Source organism: Athene noctua, chromosome 35 (assembly GCF_965140245.1).
Source record: "Athene noctua chromosome 35, bAthNoc1.hap1.1, whole genome shotgun sequence".
Classification (NCBI taxonomy): domain Eukaryota; kingdom Metazoa; phylum Chordata; class Aves; order Strigiformes; family Strigidae; genus Athene; species Athene noctua.
In genome coordinates this window covers 886,870-907,455 of record NC_134071.1, presented here as the reverse complement: position 1 = coordinate 907,455, position 20,586 = coordinate 886,870, and the positions used below count along the sequence as shown (strand labels likewise).

General features: G+C 64.5%; 1 protein-coding gene across 3 annotated transcripts; it reads right to left on the bottom strand.

Moving 5' to 3' along the window:
• Nucleotides 1–1,471: 1,471 nt before the first annotated feature.
• SPTBN4 (spectrin beta, non-erythrocytic 4) lies at nt 1,472–20,542 on the bottom strand. 3 transcript variants are annotated; one of them, XM_074930739.1, is made up of 31 exons: nt 20,452–20,542; nt 20,264–20,344; nt 20,027–20,142; nt 19,653–19,765; nt 18,614–18,801; nt 18,400–18,517; nt 18,125–18,283; nt 17,468–17,770; nt 17,214–17,364; nt 16,211–17,081; nt 15,985–16,122; nt 14,972–15,728; nt 14,636–14,838; nt 14,298–14,388; nt 13,454–13,600; nt 11,392–11,655; nt 10,262–10,459; nt 10,080–10,169; nt 9,688–9,966; nt 9,392–9,522; nt 9,063–9,267; nt 7,206–7,828; nt 6,631–6,769; nt 6,460–6,544; nt 6,165–6,361; nt 4,743–5,149; nt 4,555–4,657; nt 3,706–3,992; nt 1,909–2,082; nt 1,768–1,810; nt 1,472–1,662 (listed from the first exon to the last, which is right to left on the bottom strand). In XM_074930739.1, the coding sequence occupies exons 1-31, from the start codon at nt 20,463–20,465 to the stop codon at nt 1,501–1,503; spliced, it is 6,837 nt and encodes a 2,278-aa protein (XP_074786840.1). In that variant the 5' UTR covers nt 20,466–20,542; the 3' UTR covers nt 1,472–1,500. The 3 variants fall into 3 exon arrangements, with proteins under 3 accessions (XP_074786840.1, XP_074786839.1, XP_074786841.1); XM_074930738.1 differs by having other exon boundaries at nt 3,706–4,025; nt 4,588–4,657; XM_074930740.1 differs by having other exon boundaries at nt 4,588–4,657.
• Between the last annotated feature and the right edge of the window lie 44 nt (nt 20,543–20,586).

Genomic DNA, 20,586 nt, shown 5'->3' with positions numbered 1-20,586 from the left:
CCCATTGGTCGAGCGCGGTGCCGGTCACGCGGAGAGGGTGGGGTTTTTAATCACGAGACCGCCCTTTCTTAAAGGGACAGAAGCATCCCCGGGGCCTCCCCCCCCCCCCCCCCCCCCGGCTCCTCAGACACCCCCAAACCCCTCCCAGTCCCCTAAAACCCCCTCAATGCCCCCCCAGACCCCCCCGAACCCCCAAATCCCCCCCAGGGCTCCCCTTAACCCCCCCCAGCCCTCCCAAACCCCCTCAATGCCCCCCCAGACCCCCCCGAACCCCAAGACTCCCCCCCCAGCCCCACACACGCCGCCGGGGGGGGTCCCCGGGCTCCTTCCTGCTCCTTTATTTTTGGGGTGCTGGGGGGTGCAGCGGGGGGGGTTTATTACATTTATACAGTCACAGCGCGGCGCTCGGGCCCGGGGGGGGGGCCCGGGGGGGGTCCCCAGGTTTGGGGGGGGGGGGATGTCCCCAGGGTGTGGGGGGGCAAGTGCTTAGGAAGGGGGCGGGGGGGGTGTTATTATTTTGGGGTTCTTTCCCTGTTTTTTTGGCAAAATCTTAAATACAAACTGTGGGCCCCCCCCCACATCCCTCCCCCGACTTTGGGGGGGGCCCCCCCATGGCTCTCTCACACACCCCCCCCCGTGTTAAATTTGGGGTAACCCCGGGTGATGGGGACACACCCCCCCCTCCCGGAGGTGATGGGGGACCCCAGGGTATCGGGGACCCCCCCTGGGTGTTGGGGTCCCCCCCCCCCCGGTTCTATGGCTTGTGCAAGGGAAAATGGCGGGGGGGGGCCGGGGGGGACCCCAGGGAAGGGGGAGATGAATTGGGGGGGGGGGAGAAAAGGGGGGGGGGGCTGTTCCCTCCCAGCCAACAGCCCCCCCCCGGCACTGATCCCCTCCCCAAACCCAGGGGCACCCAAAATTGGGGGGGGGCACCCTAAATTTTGGGGGGGGGGCCACCCAGGGTTGGGGGGGGGGGGCAACGAGACACGACACCCCCCCAGGATTTGGAAAAAAAAAAGGCGGGGGGGGGGGCACCCAGGATTTGGAGGCACCTGGAATTTGGGGGGAACCCTGGATTGGAGACAGGGGGTGGGGGGGCAGCCTGGATTTAGGGGGGGGGCACCCTAGATTGGGGGGCACCCGTTTTGCGGGGGGGGGGGGGGGGGTCACCCATTTGGGGGGGGCGGGTGTCACCCGGGATTTGGTCTACGCAGGATTTGGGGTCCCCATGATTAGGAGGCACGCAGGATTGTTTGGGGGAGGGGGGGCACCCCTAGGATTCGGGGGTGCCCCCCCCATCCCCCCCCCCATCCCCACCACCCCCCCCAACCTATGGGGTGCGAAGTGGGGGGGGGGTCCCCATGGGGTGTCTTCCCCCCCCCCCCCCCCGCCCCGGGTCCTCATCCCAATGGGAGGTGGCAGGGAAAGGAAGGGAGGAGTGTTTGGGGGGGGGGGGGTGTCCCCCCCCCCAAAAAAAAAAAAGGGGGTGCTGTGGGGGGGTCACTTGCGTCTGGCCGAGGTGCTGGGGCGCCGGTCGCCGTCCCGCCGGGGGAGCCCCTCGTCGGTGGAGGAGGTGGTGAGGAGACCCTGGCTCCACCGCGCCACCTCGGCGTGTTCCTGGGCGCAGGCGGCCAGCGCCCTCAGCCACCCCCTCATCTCCTCCTGGGACACCCCCAAAAAAAAAACAACCCCACACCGTCAGACACACCCCCCCAAAATAAAACACCCCCCCAAAAAAAAAAAAAACCAAACAACCCAACAACCCACCTCATCCTTGGCTTGCAAGAGGAACTCGCTCCCGTCGCTGGTCCTACGAGAGAAGGACCTACTCAACGCCCCCCCACCCCAACCCCACCCCAACGATTCGGGGGACCCCCCCACACCCCCCCCAGGAGCACCCCGATGTACTTGAGCTTGAAGACGTTCTTCTTCTTCTTGTAGTCGTTGGCCACCTCGCTGGTGGCGTGGTGGAGGTTGAGGAGGGGCTCGCCGCCGTGGGTGCTGCCGGCCGCGTGGCCCTTGGAGTCCTTGTAGAAGCCCAGGTCGCCCTTGCTCAGGACGCAGTAGAGGTTCACCCAGGACCTGCGGGAGGGGTTGGGGGGGCACAGAGAGGGGGAGGGGAGCACTGGTGGGTGATTGGTGGGTGGAGATTGTGGCCGTTGGGGAGAGATCGCTGTGATGGAGCTACAAAACTTGGGGAACCTTCATCATGGAGCTCCAGCCCTTGGGGAACCTTCATCATGGAGCTCCAGCCCTTGGGGAACCTTCATCATGGAGCTCCAACCCTTGGGGAACCTTCATCATGGAGCGTCAACACTTGGGGAACCTTCATCATGGAGCTCCAACCCTTGGGGAACCTTCATGGAGCTCCAACCCTTGGGGAACCTTCATCATGGAGCTCCAACCCTTGGGGAACCTTCATGGAGCTCCAACCCTTGGGGAACCTTCATCATGGAGCTCCAACCCTTGGGGAACCTTCATGGAGCTCCAGCCCTTGGGGAACCTTCATCATGGAGCTCCAACCCTTGGGGAACCTTCATCATGGAGCTCCAACCCTTGGGGAACCTTCATCATGGAGCTCCAACCCTTGGGGAACCTTCACCATGGAGCTCCAACCCTTGGGGAACCTTCATCATGGAGCTCCAGCCCTTGGGGAACCATCATGGAGCTCCAACCCTTGGGGAACCTTCATCATGGAGCTCCAACCCTTGGGGAACCTTCATCATGGAGCTCCAGCCCTTGGGGAACCATCATGGAGCTCCAACCCTTGGGGAACCTTCATCATGGAGCTCCAACCCTTGGGGAACCTTCATCATGGAGCTCCAACCCTTGGGGAACCTTCATCATGGAGCTCCAGCCCTTGGGGAACCATCATGGAGCTCCAACCCTTGGGGAACCTTCATCATGGAGCTCCAACCCTTGGGGAACCTTCATCATGGAGCTCCAGCCCTTGGGGAACCTTCATCATGGAGCTCCAACCCTTGGGGAACCTTCATCATGGAGCTCCAGCCCTTGGGGAACCATCATGGAGCTCCAACCCTTGGGGAACCTTCATCATGGAGCTCCAGCCCTTGGGGAACCTTCATCATGGAGCTCCAACCCTTGGGGAACCTTCATGGAGCTCCAGCCCTTGGGGAACCTTCATCATGGAGCTCCAGCCCTTGGGGAACCATCATGGAGCTCCAGCCCTTGGGGAACCTTCATCATGGAGCTCCAACCCTTGGGGAACCTTCATCATGGAGCTCCAGCCCTTGGGGAACCATCATGGAGCTCCAACCCTTGGGGAACCTTCATCATGGAGCTCCAGCCCTTGGGGAACCATCATGGAGCTCCAGCCCTTGGGGAACCTTCATCATGGAGCTCCAGCCCTTGGGGAACCATCATGGAGCTCCAGCCCTTGGGGAACCATCATGGAGCTCCAGCCCTTGGGGAACCTTCATCATGGAGCTCCAACCCTTGGGGAACCTTCATCATGGAGCTCCAACCCTTGGGGAACCTTCATCATGGAGCTCCAACCCTTGGGGAACCATCATGGAGCTCCAACCCTTGGGGAACCCCTCCATTGACCGACCCCCCCAAACCCGGCTGCGTGATGTCCATCGGTTGACCCTCCAATCCATGGTTGACCCTTCTCCATTGATGGACGCCCCCCACCCCCTGTGCACCCCCTTCCCTCGCAGCCCCTCCCCATCGTCCCCCACCGACCTATTGGACGCCTTCTTGTTGGGTCCGTCGAGCTCGTGCTTGCGGAAGAGGAAGCCCTCGTGCTGCACCGTGTGGGTGGGGGGTGGCGGGGGCGGGGGGGCGCTGCCCTGCGCTGGGGCCGACCTTGACCTTCGCGTCTCCCCCGGGCCCTGGGTGGGGTCTTTGGGTCGCGGCCGTCGCCGAGGTTTGGGGCGATCGCGGGCGCGGGGTCGGTCGGGTCGCGGCGTCCGCTCCGGGAGCCCCTCGGGGCCGGCGGGCAAGCGGGCGGGGGAGTCCCGCGGCGGGGGCTGCGGGGGGCCACGGGCGTCGAGAGGGGCGTCCTGGGGGGGCGCCCGAGGGGGGGCGGCAAGGGGACATTGAGGGGACACCGAGGGGACACCGATGTCATGCCAAGGGGTCACCGAGGAGAAGTCAAGGGGACACTGAGGGGACACCGAGGGGACACCGAGGGGACACCAATGTCATGTCGAGAGGATGATGAGGGGACATCAAGATGAAGCCAAGAGGACACTGAAGGGACATCAAGGGGACAATGAGGGGACACCAATGTCATGTCGAGGGGATGATGAGGGGACATCAAGAAGCCAAGGGGACATTGAGGGGACAATGAGGGGACACCAAGGGGACACCAATGTCATGCCAAAGGGATGATGAGGGGACATCAAGATGAAGCCAAGGGGACATCGAGGGGACATCGAGGGGACATCGAGGGGACATCGAGGGGACACCAATGTCATGTTGAGGGGATGACGAGGGCACATCAAGACAAAGCCAAGGGGACACCAATGTCACGCCAAGGGAACAGCGAGGGGACACTAAGGAGAAGCCGAGGGGACACTGAGGGGACACCGAGGGGACACCGAGGGGACACCATGGACTCACCGGAGCGGGCAAGGGGCCCCCCGCCTCCTTCTCCTGCAGCTGCTCCACGATGTCGGCCAACGTGGCTTTGCTGTCGGCGGAGATTTGCGGGGGGGTCGGGGCGGGGTCGGGGGGGGTGTGTCCCCGCCGTGTCCCCGCCGTGTCCCCGCGCTCACCCGCCGCCTTTCCCGTCGTGCCGCGGCGGCTCCGGCTCGCTGGATTCCTGCCGCTCCAGCCGGCGCTCGCGCCGCTCCCGGCGCCGTTCCAGCAGCCCCGTCCTGCCCTCCCCGGGCTCCTCGCTTTTGGGGGGCGCCGGGGTGTCGCCGGCGGCCGCTGGGGGGGCCGGTTCCCCCCCGGGACCCCCATCGGCGGGAGTTGCCGGGACGCGGTCGAGTTTGGGCTGTAGGCGCTCGGGACGCAGCTCGTGGCGCACGTAGGCGACGCGGGGCTCCGGGCGGCGGCCGTCGGGGCGCTCGGACCCCCCCGGGGGCGGCGCTGACCCCCCCGGCGGCTCCCCCAAAAACTTGCGGCTCAGGAGCGGAGTCGGCGGCTGCTTGTTCTGCTCCGCCTTGAGCTTCTCGATCTGCAGGAATGGGAGGGGATGGGATGGGATGGGAATGGGAATGGGAGGGGATGGGAATGGGATGGGAATGGGATGAAGATGGAGACGTGGAGGGATGAAGATGAAGATGGGATGGGATGGGATGGGATGGGATGAAGATGAAGATGGGATGGGATGGGAATGGGAATGGGATGGGAGTGGGAATGGGATGTGATGGGAATGGGATGTGATGGGAATGGGATGTGATAGGAATGGGATGGGATGGGATGGGAATGGGATGGGAATGGGATGAAGATGGAGACGTGGAGGGATGAAGATGAAGATGGGAATGGGATGGGAATGGGAATGGGATGGGATGGGAATGGGATGGGAATGGGATTGGGAATGGGATGGGATGAAGATGGAGACGTGGAGGGATGAAGATGAAGATGGAGATGGAGATGGGATGGGATGGGAAGGGAATGGGATGAAGATGAAGATGGGAAGGGATGAAGATGAAGATGGAGATGGGATGGGATGGGATGGGAATGGGATGGGATGGGATTGGGATGGGAAGGGATGAAGATGGAGATGAAGATGGGAAGGGATGAAGATGAAGATGGAGATGGAGATGGGATGGGAATGGGATGGGAGGGGATTGGGATGGGATGGGATGAAGATGAAGATGGGATGGGAAGGGATGAAGATGAAGATGGAGATGGGATGGGATGGGATGGGAAGGGAATGGGATGAAGATGAAGATGGGAAGGGATGAAGATGAAGATGGAGATGGGATGGGATGGGAATGGGATGGGAGGGGATTGGGATGGGATGGGATGAAGATGAAGATGGGATGGGAAGGGATGAAGATGGAGACGGGGAGGGATGAAGATGGGAACGAGGCCGAGGATGAGGCCGGGCACCGGGACAGCGACGGGGTGGGGTTGGCGACAGCGATGAAGACGTGTGTCCCCCCCCGGTGCCCGGAGCGGGGGCCGCCGAGCCGACCGCCGCAGCAGCCCCCGTCCGTGCGCGCGCGCCCCCGTCCCCCCCGTACCGTGGTGAGGCGCCGCAGGGCGCGGAACCGCTCCTCCCAGGCCGCCGCCGCCTTGCGGAAGGCCTCGTGGCGCCGCAGGAGCTGCTCCACCTCCGCCACGCTGCTGCCCAGCTCCTGGCTCCGCAGCAGCGGCTCCTGCGCCGTCAGCCACGCGTCGGCCACCACCGCCTCCTGCGCGAACTGGTGCACCTCCAGCGCTGGCGGACGGACGGACGGTCGAGAACCCTCCCTCAGATCAACCGCCCCGTCCTCCCCCCCCCGAAAAAAAAAAAATCAACCAAACAACCGGGCTCACTCTGCTGCAGCCACTCCCAGTGCTTGTCCCACTTCTCCAGCAGCTCCTTCTTCTTCGCCAGCAGCTTCTCCACGTGGGCTTTGATCTGCGGCGGAAAGAGGAGGTGGGCTGGGACCCCCCCAGTAATGACAACCTCGCCCAATCCGTTAATTATTGCCCCCCCCCCAGCACCTCGTCGGCCGCGGGGCTCTTGCTGAGGATGAGGGTCTTGCCCAGCTCCAGGCAGGCGGCGATGTTCTTGCCGCGGGCTTCGATCTCGCTCTTGAGGCCTTGGTGGTCGTTCATCAGCAGCTCCACCGAGGACACGTCCCTAGGAGGGACGATGGGGGGCTGGGGGGGGCACGCGCAGACCCTCCCCACACACAAACGCACACCACGGGGTGGGACGCAATGTGGGTCCCCGGGATCCGACGGGACGTGGGACCTTGGGATGGGGCAGGACGGAATTTCTTGGGTTTATGGGTGGGAGAAGACGTGGGACCTCGCGAGGGGCCGGGACGTGGGTCCTCGGGGTGGGAGAGGACGCGGGACCTCGCGAGGGGCCGGGACGTGGGTCCTCGGGGTGGGAGAGGACGCGGGACCTCGCGAGGGGCCGGGACGTGGGTCCTCGGGGTGGGAGAGGACGCGGGTCCTTGGCTCCACGCGTGGGCCAGGCCACGGGTCCCCGTGAGGGCCCAGGCCGCGTGTTTTGTTTTTTTTTCGGGGGCGGGTTCCAACATCAGCCCCAGGGCGGCGGCCGCCGCTACCTGGGCCTCTCCCCGGCGCCGATCTGGCAGAGGACCGCGTCCATCCAGGCCAGGAGGTCCCTGACGGCTCCCACGAAGCGGATCTTGTCGGCCACGCTGGCCACGTGCAGCCGGCACTCCTCGCAGGCGGCCAGCAGCTCCTTCCACGCCCTCAGCACCTCCTGCTCCCGCCCGGCGATGGCCTCCGCGTTGTCCCCGGCGTAGAGGGTCCTCAGCTGGGCCGCCCCCTCCTGCAGCTGCCGCACTTGGGTCACCAACACCTCCACGTCGTGCTCGAAGGCTCCCAAGGCCCTTTGCAAGGCGCCGGCCGACGTCCTGCCCTCGCGGGCCGCCAGCTCGGGCAAACGTTGCCTTTTCTCCTCGATTTGCCCCAAAACCTCTTTGCAGTCGTTGAAGAACTTGTGGAGCTCGTGCGAGGCCGCCAACATCTGCGCCCGCGTCTCCATCAGCTCCAGGAGGTCGGCCCAGGCCTCGTTGACGCCGTCCTTCCACTCGGCGATGGTGGCGGCGTCGGCGTGGCCGTAGTCGATCAGCTCGTCCACCATCTGGTTGACGGCGGCGATTCGCTCCTGCCCGACGCTGCCCGTCTCGCTGGCGAACTCCAGGAACTTCTCCTGGAGCAACTGGGAGGGGCAGGGACGGGCGAGGGTGAGGGAGGGGCAGGGCGCTGCGCCGGGAGGGGCGGCGGCCAGCACCACCAGGACGGGGCAAGGGTGGGCCCGGGACCACCAGTAGGAATCAGGGATGGTGCCCAGGTCCAGGATGGGCCCAGGACCCCCAGTATGGACCATTAATGGTGCCCAGGCCCAGAATTTTGCCCAGGACCCCCAGTATGGACCATTAATGGTGCCCAGGCCCAGAATTTTGCCCAGGACCCCCAGTATGGACCATTAATGATGCCCAGGCCCAGAATTTTGCCCAGAACCCCCAGTATGAACCACGGATGGTGCCCAGGACCCCCAGTACAGACCATTAATGATGCCCAGGACCCCCAGTACAGACCATTAATGGTGCCCAGGACCCCCAGTCTGGACCATTAATGGTTCCCAGGCCCCGAATTGTGCCCAGGACCCCCCGTATGAACCATGGATGGTGCCCAGAACCCCCAGTATGGACCATAGATGGTGCCCAGGACCCCCAGTCTGCACCATTAATGATGCCCAGGCCCATAATTGTGCCCAGAACCCCCAGTATGGACCACGGATGGTGCCCAGGACCCCCAGTACAGACCATTAACAGTGCCCAGGACCCCCAGTACAGACCATTAATGGTTCCCAGGCCCTGAATTGTGCCCAGGACCCGCCGTATGAACCACGTATGGTGCCCAGGACCCCCAGTACAGACCATTAACGGTGCCCAGGACCCCCAGTCTGGACCATTAATGGTTCCCAGACCCCGAACTGTGCCCAGGACCCCCTGTATGAACCACGTATGGTGCCCAGGACCCCCAGTACAGACCATTAATGGTTCCCAGACCCCGAACTGTGCCCAGGACCCCCCGTATGAACCACGTATGGTGCCCAGGACCCCCAGTACAGACCATTAATGGTTCCCAGACCCCGAACTGTGCCCAGGACCCCCCGTATGAACCACGTATGGTGCCCAGGACCCCCAGTACAGACCATTAATGGTTCCCAGACCCCGAACTGTGCCCAGGACCCCCCGTATGAACCACGGATGTCACCCAGCCCCCCCCCCCCCCCCAGAACATTCCCAGAACCCCCAACACAACTCCCGAACGTCCCCCAAACCTCCCTCCCCCTAACTCAACGCCCATCCCACACCCCCCCCCCCCCCTTACCCCCAAAAGCCCAACCGCCCCACCACGCCCAGGCCCCCCCCCCGCCCCTCCCTCACCGTCACGTGCTCGTAGTCCTGCCCCAGCTCGGGCGAGCCGGCCACCACCTCCTTCTCGGCGATCCAGTGCTCCAGCTCGTCCACCTCGCGGTTGAGCTGGTAGAGCCAGTACTGCTGCTCCAGCTTGGCCTTGCGCTCCTCCGCCAGGTCCTTCAGAGACACGTAGAGCCGGTCAACCTGCGACTGCCGCCTGCTGACCTGTTCGCTGGGCAAGGGGACACAGCGCCCCGGTGAACTCCTTTTGGTTTTTCGGGGTGGGGGGGGAAACGGTGCTTTTCGGGTGGTTTTTTTTTTTTTTTTGGGGCGAGCGGGGTGGGATCGGCGCCCACCTTTGCGGGTGGCCGAGCTCGAGCAGAGCGCGGCACTGGCGGGAGAGTTGGGCGACGGTCTCCTCGTAGTTGTCCACCGTTTGCTCCGTCAGCAGGTGCTTCTTGAGGAGCTGGAGGGTGCTCTGCTCGTCCTTGGGGGGGGGACACACACACGGACACAAAGTTTGGTTTTGTTTTTTTTTTTGTTGTTGTTTTTTTTTTCGGAGCCGGAAAAAAGCGGGGCGTGGAGGCGCGCGTCTAGATCGGGGTCGTCTCCAACTTCTACCACCCCAACCTCAAGCCACCTCCTTCAGCACCTTCCCCTTCTCCTCGCTCATCAGGAGCAGCTCCTGCTCGCCCAACCACGACTCCACCTCGGCCACGTCGAAGTAGTACTGCTCCAGCTGGAAGGCGGCGTCGAGGCTCTGCTGCCGGCGCTCCGCCTGCTCCTGAAGCTCCGCCCACAGCGCCCCCAAACGCTCCGACAACCCGCGGACCCCCTCGGCCTCGGGGCTCTTGAGGGACGCCACCGCGCCGGCGCGTTCCAACACCTCGTCCACGCGAGGACGGTGCGCCTGGATCTCCCGGCGGAGGTTCTGGCGGGGCGAAACGGGGCGCGAAAGTTGGCGGGGGGGTGTCGGTTTTCCTGCGTGGGGGCGTCCCCGCGCCGAGCGACGCGTCCCCGCGCTCCGTGGCGGCGCCGCCCGACCTGGTTCTTCTTGATGAACTGTTGGACCGTCTGGAGGTTGGTGCCGTGGTCCTTCAGCGTGGCCAAGGGCAAGCGGTCCTGGACCCACAGCTTGGCGCCGGGGAGGGCGGGATGGACCTCAGAGTCATCCTCCCGCCCTTGACCTTGACCCCGAGCGCCCCCTCCCCGCCCCGGCGACTCACCACCTCGTCCTCCAGCTCATGGCCGACCTGGTGGAGCTCCTTGGAGGCCAAGAGGAGGCGGCGCCGCTCGCGGAGCGGCTCGATCAGGCGGACGATGCGGGTGCCCACGGCGCTGGGGTGCTCGCCCCCCCCCGGCCCCCCCGCCGCCTGCAGCTCGCCCACCTCCCTGGACCACTCCTCCACCTGCGACTCCATCGTCTGCAGGGGGGGGACACACACACACACGGGGGGGACGCCCCGCGGTGGGACTCTGGGGACCCCCCTCCCCTCTGCTGGAGGGGCGGTTGGAGCTGGGGGGCAGGATCGGGGTCCCGCCGGCACATGGGGGGGGGCCCCCGACACCCAGTGTCCCCCCAGAACCTCGGCTCCCACCATAACCTGGGGTCTCATCATAAGCTGGTGGCCCCCAAAAACCTGGTGTCCCCCCAAAACCTCGGCTCCCGCCAACACCTGGTGTCCCACCACGAGCTGGTGGCCCCCAAAATCCGGGGTCCCCCCAAAATCTCAGGTCTCACCATAACCTGGGGTCCCACCACGCCCCAACGTCCCCCCACAACCTGGTGCCCCCCAACACCCCCATAACACCCAATTATCCCCCCAAAACCCCACATCCCCCCACAACCTGGTGCCCCCCAACACCCGATGTCCCCTAACACCCAACGTCCCCCAAAATCTGGTCTCTCCCCATAACCTGCTGCCCCCCAACACCCCCACAACACCCAACGTCCCCCCACAACCCCACATCCCCCATAACCTGGTGCCCCCCAACACCCCCACAACACCCAACGTCCCCCCAAACCCCACGTCCCCCCACAACCTGGTGCCCCCCAACACCCAATGTCCCCCAACACCCAACGTCCCCCAAAATCTGGTCTCCCCCCATAACCTGCTGCCCCCCAACCCCACATCCCCCCACAACCTGGTGTCCCCCATAACCTGCCGCCCCCCAACACCCCCACAACACCCAACGTCCCCCCAAACCCCACGTCCCCCCACAACCTGGTGCCCCCCAACACCCAACGTCCCCCACAACCTCTCTCCCCCCACAACCTGCTGCCCCCCACGACCCCCAGGTGACCTCCCATCACCCCCCAAACCCCTCCGTGTGTCCCCCCCGGCCCCGGCCCCACCTGCAGCCTCTTGAGCTGCCGGCTGACGCTGCGGAGGTCGGCTCCTGCCCCCACGCTCTCGAGCTGCTCCTCCAGCCGCCCCACACGCGCCTCCATCTCGGCGTAGCTCCGCGCCAGGCGCTCGGCGGCGGCGGCTTCGGCCAATCGCCGGCTCCGGGCTTGGCTGGTGGTCTCCAACTCTACCCAACATTGACGCAACTCTTCCAGTTGGCGTCGGACGGCGCCGCTCAGTTCCGGTTTGGTGAGGAGAAGTTCTTCGCCTTCCTAAAGGGTCGGGGGGGTCATGAGGGGTCATGAGAGGTCATGAGGGGTCATGGGGGGGGGGTCCTGCCTCGTCATCAACCCCCCCGGAATGGGGGTGTTGGAGGAAGAGGAAGAGGCCAAGAGCGTTGGCCATGGGAGTGGCGGATCTCGGAGCGTTGCGGAGGGCGCCCCCTGGCGGAGGGAGGAGGGGGCGCGGAGGTTGGGGGGGGGGGAGGAAAATGGGGTGGGGGGGTGGAAAAAAAAGGGGGTGCAGGTAGGGGGGGAGGGAAAGGGGGTGTGGGAAGAGGGGGTGAAGGGAAGGGGGGGCAGAGAGAGGGGGGAAGGAGAAGTGGGGAAGGAAAAGGGGGGTAGAAAAAAGGGGGGGTAGAAAGGGGGGGCAGAAAAGCGGGGTAGAAAAAAGGGGGGTAGAAAAGGGGGGGCAGAAAGGGGGGGCAGAAAAGAGGGGGCAGAAAAGAGGGGCAGAAAAAAGGGGGGGTAGAAAAAGGAGGGTAGAAAAAGGAGGGTAGAAGGGGGGGCAGAAAAGGGGGGCAGAAAAGGGGGGGCAGAAAAGCGGGGTAGAAAAATGGGGGGGCAAAAAGGGGGGGCAAAAAGGGGGGGCAAAAAGGGGGGGGTAGAAAAAGGGGGCAGAAAAGAGGGGCAGAAAAGGAGGGTAGAAAAATGGGGGGCAAAAAGGGGGGGCAAAAAGGGGGGGCAGAAAAGAGGGGGCAGAAAAGAGGGGGGTAGAAAAGAGGGGGGTAGAAAATGGGGGGCAAAAAAGGGGGGGCAGAAAGGGGGGTAGAAAAAAGGGGGGTAGAAAAAGGGGGGGCAGAAAGGGGAGGGTAGAAAAGGGAGGGTAGAAAAGGGGGGGCAGAAAGGGGGGGCAGAAAAGAGGGGGCAGAAAAGAGGGGCAGAAAAAAGGGGGGGTAGAAAAAGGAGGGTAGAAAAAGGGGGGTAGAAGGGGGGGCAGAAAAGGGGGGCAGAAAGGGGGGGCAGAAAAGCGGGGTAGAAAAATGGGGGGGCAAAAAGGGGGGGCAAAAAGGGGGGGCAGAAAAGAGGGGGCAGAAAAGAGGGGGGGTAGAAAAGGGGGGCAGAAAAGAGGGGCAGAAAAGGAGGGTAGAAAAATGGGGGGCAAAAAGGGGGGGCAAAAAGGGGGGGCAGAAAAGAGGGGGCAGAAAAGAGGGGGGTAGAAAAGAGGGGGGTAGAAAAATGGGGGGCAAAAAAGGGGGGGCAGAAAGGGGGGTAGAAAAAAGGGGGGTAGAAAAAGGGGGGGCAGAAAGGGGGGTAGAAAAAAGGGGGGTAGAAAAAGGGGGGGCAGAAAGGGGGGGCAGAAAAGGGAGGGTAGAAAAGGGAGGGTAGAAAAGGGGGGGCAGAAAAAGGGGGGGCGATGCAGGGAAATGGGGGTGCAACGGGGAAAAATGCTCGGGGGGGGGGGGCTGCCAGCAAAAGTGGGGTGCCACAAAATGCGGGGGGGGGGGGGGGGGGCAAGAAAACGGGGGGGAAGGACACAACGCCGGGGGGGGGGGGGGCGGGATGCAGCGAGCGGGGCCGCAGCCGGTAAAAAAACGCAACGAAACGGTCCGGGGGGGGGGATGCAGTGAGGGGGGGGGATGCAGCAAAGCCGACGGGGGGGGGGGGGGCCCACAACCACCACGTCACTCCCCCCCCCACCGGCGAGGAACCGGTTAAAGCCGATCCCTCCGCCGCGACCCCCCCGTCATCCCCCCGTATTTATAGATTTCATTTTTTTTTTAATTTTTTTTTTTTTTTTGGACGACCCCCCCCCCCGTCTCTCCCTCCAACCGCCGCCCCCCCCCGTTACCTTCTCGATTTTTTCCAGCCACTCTTTATTCTGCGCCAGCTCGGCCATAAACGCCTGGTGCTTCAGCCATGGCTTGGGGGGGCGAGGGGGGGGGTCCCGGGAGGGGTCCCCCGCCATCAGCACCTTCTCCCGGATCCAGTCATCCAGCTAGTTATATATTTTTTTAATTAAAAAAAATAATAAAAAATATTAATTTTATTTTTTTTTTTCGTCAGCGGGGTGAGGTTTATCAACCGCCCCCCTCCCGCGGAGGAGGGATGGAGATGATGATGATGATGATGATGGGGGGGGGGGGGGGGTGTTGGGCCTGTGGTCGCTCTACGGTGTCGGGGAGGGGGACGAGGATGAGGATGAGGATGAGGAGGGTGGTGAGGAAGAGGAGGCTGCCGGCATTGGCGCGGTGCCGCAGAGCCTTTGCAGCAAGCCGCCGGGCGGAGCGCGGAGGCCGGATCCCCGGTTCTGCGCCAGCGGAAAAAAAAAAAAAAAAAAAATTCAAAAAAAAATTAAAAAAAAAAATAAAAAAAATTCCACCCGGGGCCAAACCTCCCGCCCGCCCGAATCGGTAGCCACGGGGCCACCGGCCCAAATCCTGAGGAAAAAAAAAAAAAATTATTTTATTTTATTTTATTTTATTTTTTTAGGGGGGGGGCAAGAAAACACCCCCCCCCGAACCCCCCCACATTCTCCTTTAAACCGCAGGTGACGCCATCCGGACGCGGCGACGCCGGCGGGGTGACCCCGACGCTCCCCCCCCCCCCGAATTTAGACGCCCCGCATGGCCCTCACCACTCCCACACCCCCCCACGGCGAATTATTTTTTTTTTTCGGGGGGGGCCCGTCCTACCTCGCGGCACTCCTGGAGGAACCGCTGCAGGTCGAGCTGATCCTCGAGCCGCCGCGTCCGCTCCTGGGCCAGCTGGTAGTTGTGGTGGCTCCTGGTGTAAGGGTGGGCGAGGGGGGGACACACACACACACACACCCCCCCAGCTCAGCGCTGACCCCGCCACCCTACACGGCACCTTAACGAAGCGCCTCATTAACCCCCACGCCCCCCCCCACAAAGCGAATTAACCCGAGAGGGGAAACTGAGGCAGCGCGTGGCGAGGAGGCGGCGCCCGGCCCCGTCGCTGGGCCGAGGGACGTCGGGGTCGGGCTGGGGGGGGGGGTCGCGGTGGCACCTACTTGGCTCGGAGCCCCTCCACGGCCTCGGCCACGCGGTCGCCGTAGAGGTTGCCCTGACGCCGGAGGCTCTCGCCGGCCTGGAGGACCCCGTGGACCTTCTGCAGGTTGAGCTCCAGCGTGGTGGTGAAGTCCTTGTGCTTCTTGATGGCCGCCGCCACCCCCTCCACCGCGGCCGGCAACTCGGCGTGCGCCAAGGCCGACTCCTGGCGGGAGGCAAAACGTCACCCTTCGGCTTCCCCTTTCGGCCTCGGTCACGTCGCTTCGCCCTCCCCTTGCCCCCCCAAAAACCTTCTCCCGCCCCGCCCGCCCCCTTCGGCCCTCCCCGCCCGCCTCCACCTGGTCGCAGAGGTTCTTCTCGCACTGTTGGACGTCGCGGAGGAAGAGGTGGAAGACGTGAGCCTGCGCCAGCGCGTCCCGGCGCGTCTCCCAGCTCTGCAGCAGCTTGCCCCAGCCCGCGTCCAGCTTGTGCAGCCACTGCTGCAGCGAGAGGGAGGGCACCTCCGCCTCCTCCAGGGCCAGGAGGTCGCTGGCCGCTTGGATCTTGGCGTAGTCCTCCTCGTAGCCGTTGATCTCCTCCTTGAGGGCCGCGTGGTCGTTCAGCAACCTCTCGGCGTCCGTTAAATTATCCGGCATCTCCTCGGAGGCCACGGCCGCTTGAGTCTTCACCAACCAACCCAAAAAATTGTCCAAGTCTTGGATGAATTGCTGGAGGCGCCCGGCGACGGTCAGGGTGTCCTCGCAACCCTGCAGCGCCCGTTTTAGGGCCTCCCACTCTTCGCTGATCTGCTCGAAGGGCAACAGGATCTCCAGGGCTCGCCCGGGGTGGGAGGCGGCCAACGCTTCCCCTTCCTGTTGAAGCTCCACCAGCCGAGGTTCCAAGACCACCAGAGCGGCCTCCATGGTGGAGAGGCGGCGCTGCAAGGCCAAGACGCCGCCCAGGTCGCCGCCGCCCGATTGGGTGGCTTCGATGGCTTTTCTCTTCTCCCGCACCTGCGCCTTCATCTCGCCGCACTCCAGCAGGTAGTTCTGGATCTTCAGGACGGAGCTGAGTTGATTTTTCTTCCGCTCCACCAGCTCCACCACGCGGTTCCACCTGGACGTGGGGCGAGACCGGCGTGGAGCCTTGCACCGGCGCTGCCGCCTTGGCCGTCGCCAACGCTTGGGGTGGGCTTGGGGGGTGGTGACGGGGAGCTGGACCCCCCGGGGGCGTCCCACCAGGGTGGAGAACCCCAACGTTGGGGTCTCCAACCGGCCCCACGGCTGGTTCCTCTCACCCCCGGGCAGGATGAGGCCCGGCTCGGGCGTGGTGGACCCCCAGGATGGGCTTGGCCCCCTCCCCACGCCCGTACCTGCTGTTGAGGTGGTCCTGGCAGGAGCGGACCTCCTCCGAGCTGGGGTGGCCCCCGTCCACCAACTGCTGCACCACCTGGTTGACATCCAAGATCCGTCCCATGACGCTGTTCATCTCCTGGTCCAGGCTCTCAAACCTGGCGAGAAGACGGTTGGTGGGGGGCCGCGGGGTCCCCGACGGGCCGAGGGGCCCGGGAACCGCCCCCCCTCGCCCGCCACACCCACCGATGTTGGACCACCTCGACCTCATCGAGCTCCTCCGGCACCTCCATCTTCTCCAACCACTGCTCCTTCTCGTCCACCCAGACCTCGCAGGCGTGGACCTCGCTGAACATCCTGTAGACGGCCAAGGCGTCCTGCAGCCATTGCTGCCGCAGCACGGCCACCTCGGCCACCTCCCCGTAGAGCTGCTCCACCTCCACCACCCGGATCTGCACGTCCACCCCTTGACGGTGGTCGGGCGCCAGAAGAGCCAATTGCTTCCGGAGGGCCAACACGGCCGCCCGGTGCTTCTCCACCTCCTCCACCACCGCCCGGTGCTTCCGGAGAAGAGCTTGGCTGGAGTAGTCGTCGTGGCCAAAGTCATCGCTGGACACGATGCGGTAGGTGTCCTGCAGCCAGGCCACCAAATCGTCCGTCTCGGCGCTGAACTGGAAGAAGTTGAGGGCCTCCTGCAGCCGCTGCTGGTGCAACCCCGTCACCTCCTCCAGCTTCTTCCAGCGGAGCCGGACCTCCCGCATCTTCTCCTGGATCCCGCCGGGGCTGAAGCGTTTCTTGGCCAAGATCTGCTCGCCCCTCTTCATGGTTTGGTGAAGCAGAGCCCGGCGGCTGCCCAGCTCGCCCAGCATACTCTTGTGCTTGTTGGTCAAGGTCAAGACGCTGCTCAGGTCCCGGCCGCACGTCTTGGCGGCCAGGATCTGCTCCTTCTCGCGGATCCACGCCTCGGCCTCCTCCATCTCCTGGAAGAAGGCCCAAAGTTGACGAGAGTCTTCCAACTCCTTGCGCCTCTTGCCCGCCAGCTCCCCCAGCTCCTCCAGGCAGGTCTGGACGTGGTTGACCCGGTTGCAGATGATCTGGGGGTCGCAGGGTTGGTAGCCTGGTCCAAGAGAACCAACTCTCAGTGGTCTACAGCACCCCCAAGACCTCGGTTGAGGCCTTCCCAAGGCCGAGCGCCTCCCGGCGGGGCGCTCACCCCAGCCCACCCCACCCCTCCCGCCTCTTCCGTTACCCTCCAGCTCCGAGAACTTGAGGGCGGCGGCGTTGAGCGCCCGCACCCGCTCGGTCTGGGCGGAGATGTCGGCCTCCAGCAGCCCGTGTTTCTGCAGGAGGTCGTCAACCTCCAGAAGATGCTTCCCCAAGTCCTTGGAGACCAGAAGAACCTGGAAAACGGAGGCCGAAGACCACCAGGTTCCCACCTGGGCCCATCGTATCCACCCCCACACCCCCTCCCCGGAGACGCCCGGTGGCCACCGTGGCTCCTACCTGCATCTCCTCCATCCAATCAATCATGTAGACCATCTCCTGGAAGATCTTCTGGAGGGCCAAGTTCTGCTCGAGGCGGGCGCGGCGGGCGCGGACCAGCTCGGTCAAGAGCCCCCACTGCCGGAGGATGTTGTCCTTCTGGGCGCTGATGCGTTTGGTGTCGTAGTAGCCCTCGGACTCCATCTCCAGGGCCAGCTCCACCACCACCTGGATGCGCTCTTGGTAGGAGGAGATGTCGGCCTCGATGGCCTCGTGCTTCTTCATGGCGGCCTCCACCGCCGGCAGGTCGTAGCCAAAGTTGTCCTGAGGTGACCAAGTTGGCGGGAGATGCCGTCAAGGCAACGATGGAGCCCGCTGAGGCCAACCAGGAGGTCCCACCAGCCCAAGAGGCCCCCACCCCGATCAGGGAGAAGACCCCGCTTCCCCCCCGCCAAGATGCCGGCCTCGATGGCCTCGTCCTTCCTCACGGCGGCCTCCACCGCCGGCAGGTCGTAGCCAAAGTTGTCCTGAGGTGGCCAAGTTGGCGGGAGATGCCGTCGAGGCAACGACGGAGCCCGCTGAGGCCAACCAGGAGGCCCCGCCAGCCCAAGGAGAAGACCCTTCTCGGCCCTCCCCGGCGCGACGACTGGGGGGGTCCCGTCCCCCCCAGCCCCTCACCTGCGAGACCAGGCGCTGGTTCTCGTTCAGCCACGTCTCCCTCATGACCACCTTGTGGTCGAAGCGTTGGGCCAACAGCTCCAACTTCTCCTGCCGGATCAGCTCGTTGCGCAACGCCGCCTCCCGCTCGTGCTCCGCCTTCTCCAGGCAGGTCCAAGCCTACGGGGAGGGAGGATGTGGGGGGGACACACCCCCACCCACCCCCCCCAGGCTCCAACCCTTCTTCTCAGGGTTCCAGCCCGCCCCCCCAAAGGACGGAGGAGTCCCACCAGCACCTTGTTGACGTCGGAGATGCTCTTGCCCTCGCTGGGCACGTAGAGTTTGCGGTTGGTGGCCCGGAGTTTGCTCTGGATGGTGAAGAGCAGAACCTCCAGGTTCCCCTTCTCCTGGAACCTGCGGGGCGACAGCACCGGGGCAGGATACGGTCCCCCGCGGTGGTTGGTCACCCCTCAACCCTCCCTCCCGCCCCCTCCCCGAGGAGGTGCTGACTTGACGGGTTTCTCCAGGGTGCAGAAGGCGGTGAAGGCCTGGAGCTGCTGCTGGACCCCGCTGAGGGAGTTGGCGAACCTCTGGTTGCCGATGATGGCGATGGTGTGGCGGATCCAGGCCAGCAGCTCGGCCGCCAGCGCCTCGTACCGCTCCGCGATGGCCGCGATCTCCATGGCCTGGTCCAGAACCTGGCGGGAGGAGGGTGGGGTGGGGCGGGGCGGGGCGGGGGCACCCCCCTTCCTGTCTCCCAAGGACTTTTCTTGAGCAGCCAAGGGGTGACCTCCTCGGTGGGGGTGGGTGGGGAAGGGCGTGGAGGTGGGGAACGCCGGGGTGGAGGAGGATGGGGGGCGCCAGGGAGAGGAGGATGGGGGACCCCATGGACAAAAGGATGGGGCGCCCCATAGGGCCAAGATTGGGGAACCCCACGGGTCAAAGGATGGGGCACCCCATGGATCAAATCATGGGGCGCCCCATGGACAAAGATTGGGGCACCCCACAGATCAAAGGATGGGGAACCCCACGGATCAAATCATGGGGCACCCCATTGACCAAGACTGGGGCACCCCAGGGACCAAAGGATGGGGCGCCCCATGGATCAAGGATGGGGAACCCCACGGATCAAATCATGGGGCACCCCATGGACCAAGATGGGGGCACCCCATGGACCAAACGATGGGGCGCCCCATGGACAAAGATCGGGGCACCCCATGGATCAAAGGATGGGGGACCCCACGGATCAAATCATGGGGCACCCAATGGACAAAGCTTGGGGCGCCCCACGGATCAAAGGATGGGGAACCCCAAGAAGAAAAGGTATGGGGCACCCCATGGACCAAGTTTGGGGCACCCCATGGGTCAAGGATGGGGAACCCCAAGGAGAAGAAGTATGGGGCGCCCCACGGATCAAAGGATGGGGAACCCCATGGACCAAACGATGGGGCACCCAATGGACCAGGATTGGGGCACCCCACGGATCAAAGAATGGGGCGCCCCCCGGCCCAAACGAGGGGCGCCCCACGAGACGTGGGGCCCCACCCACCTTCCCGATGCGCTTCCCCTCCACCGCCAGCGCCTTCATCTTGGAGAAGTAGTGGTAGAAGGACACCACGTAGGTGATGATGGACTTCTCGTCGGGGTCCTCCATGTTGACGTCTGGCAGGAGGTGAAGCGTCGGTCCCCGAGCCCCGCCCCTTGCCCCCCAAAACCCCTCCCCAACACCCCAAATCCCCCCCACCGCCCCCCAACCTTGACCCAAGCTCCTTCCCTCAACCTTGACCCTCTCCCCCCCGCCCTCCAAAATTCCTTTGAGGTGGAAAAACGAAGGCGGGAGCAATTAACGGGAGACACCCCACGCCACGAGGACGGACGGACGGACGGACCCTCCCGCCCCGCCCTGCCCCGCCCCGCCCCTACCCTCGGGGTCCAGCAGCTTGCTGAGCCCCAGCTGCTGCTCGGCCGTGTTGAAGGCTTGTTGGAGGTTGTAGGTCGCGTTGGACTTGGTCAACTTGTGGAAGTCGATGAGGTCCGGCCTGGAGGGCGGGACAGAACCGCTTCGAGCCCCGCCCCCCCCAACACCCCAACACCCCGCCGAGGGGAACGCGAAGCATCTGGGGGTCCCCCCCCGCCCCCTAACTCCGCCCCACGGCGGACCTGTGCTTGTGGATGAGGGCGTTGAAGGCCAACCCGTCCCTCCAACTGGTGGTGAAGTTCTGGATGTTCACCTCGGGGTAGCTGTGGGGCGAAAAAAGAAACAACCGGGGCGGGGGGGCGGGTCACAGGGTGCCGATGGGCCCCCCCCCCGGGTATGGAGGGTGCTGATGGGGCCCCCCCCAGCTCACCCCGCCGTCTTCATCTGGCACCAGAGCAGCAGCGCGTCCTTGGCCGAGCGCGTCTCCCGGTTGTCCTCGGTCTTGATTTTGATCACCTGGATCTGGAGAAGGGGTGAGAGGGAAGTTGGGGGGCTGGTGGCTACC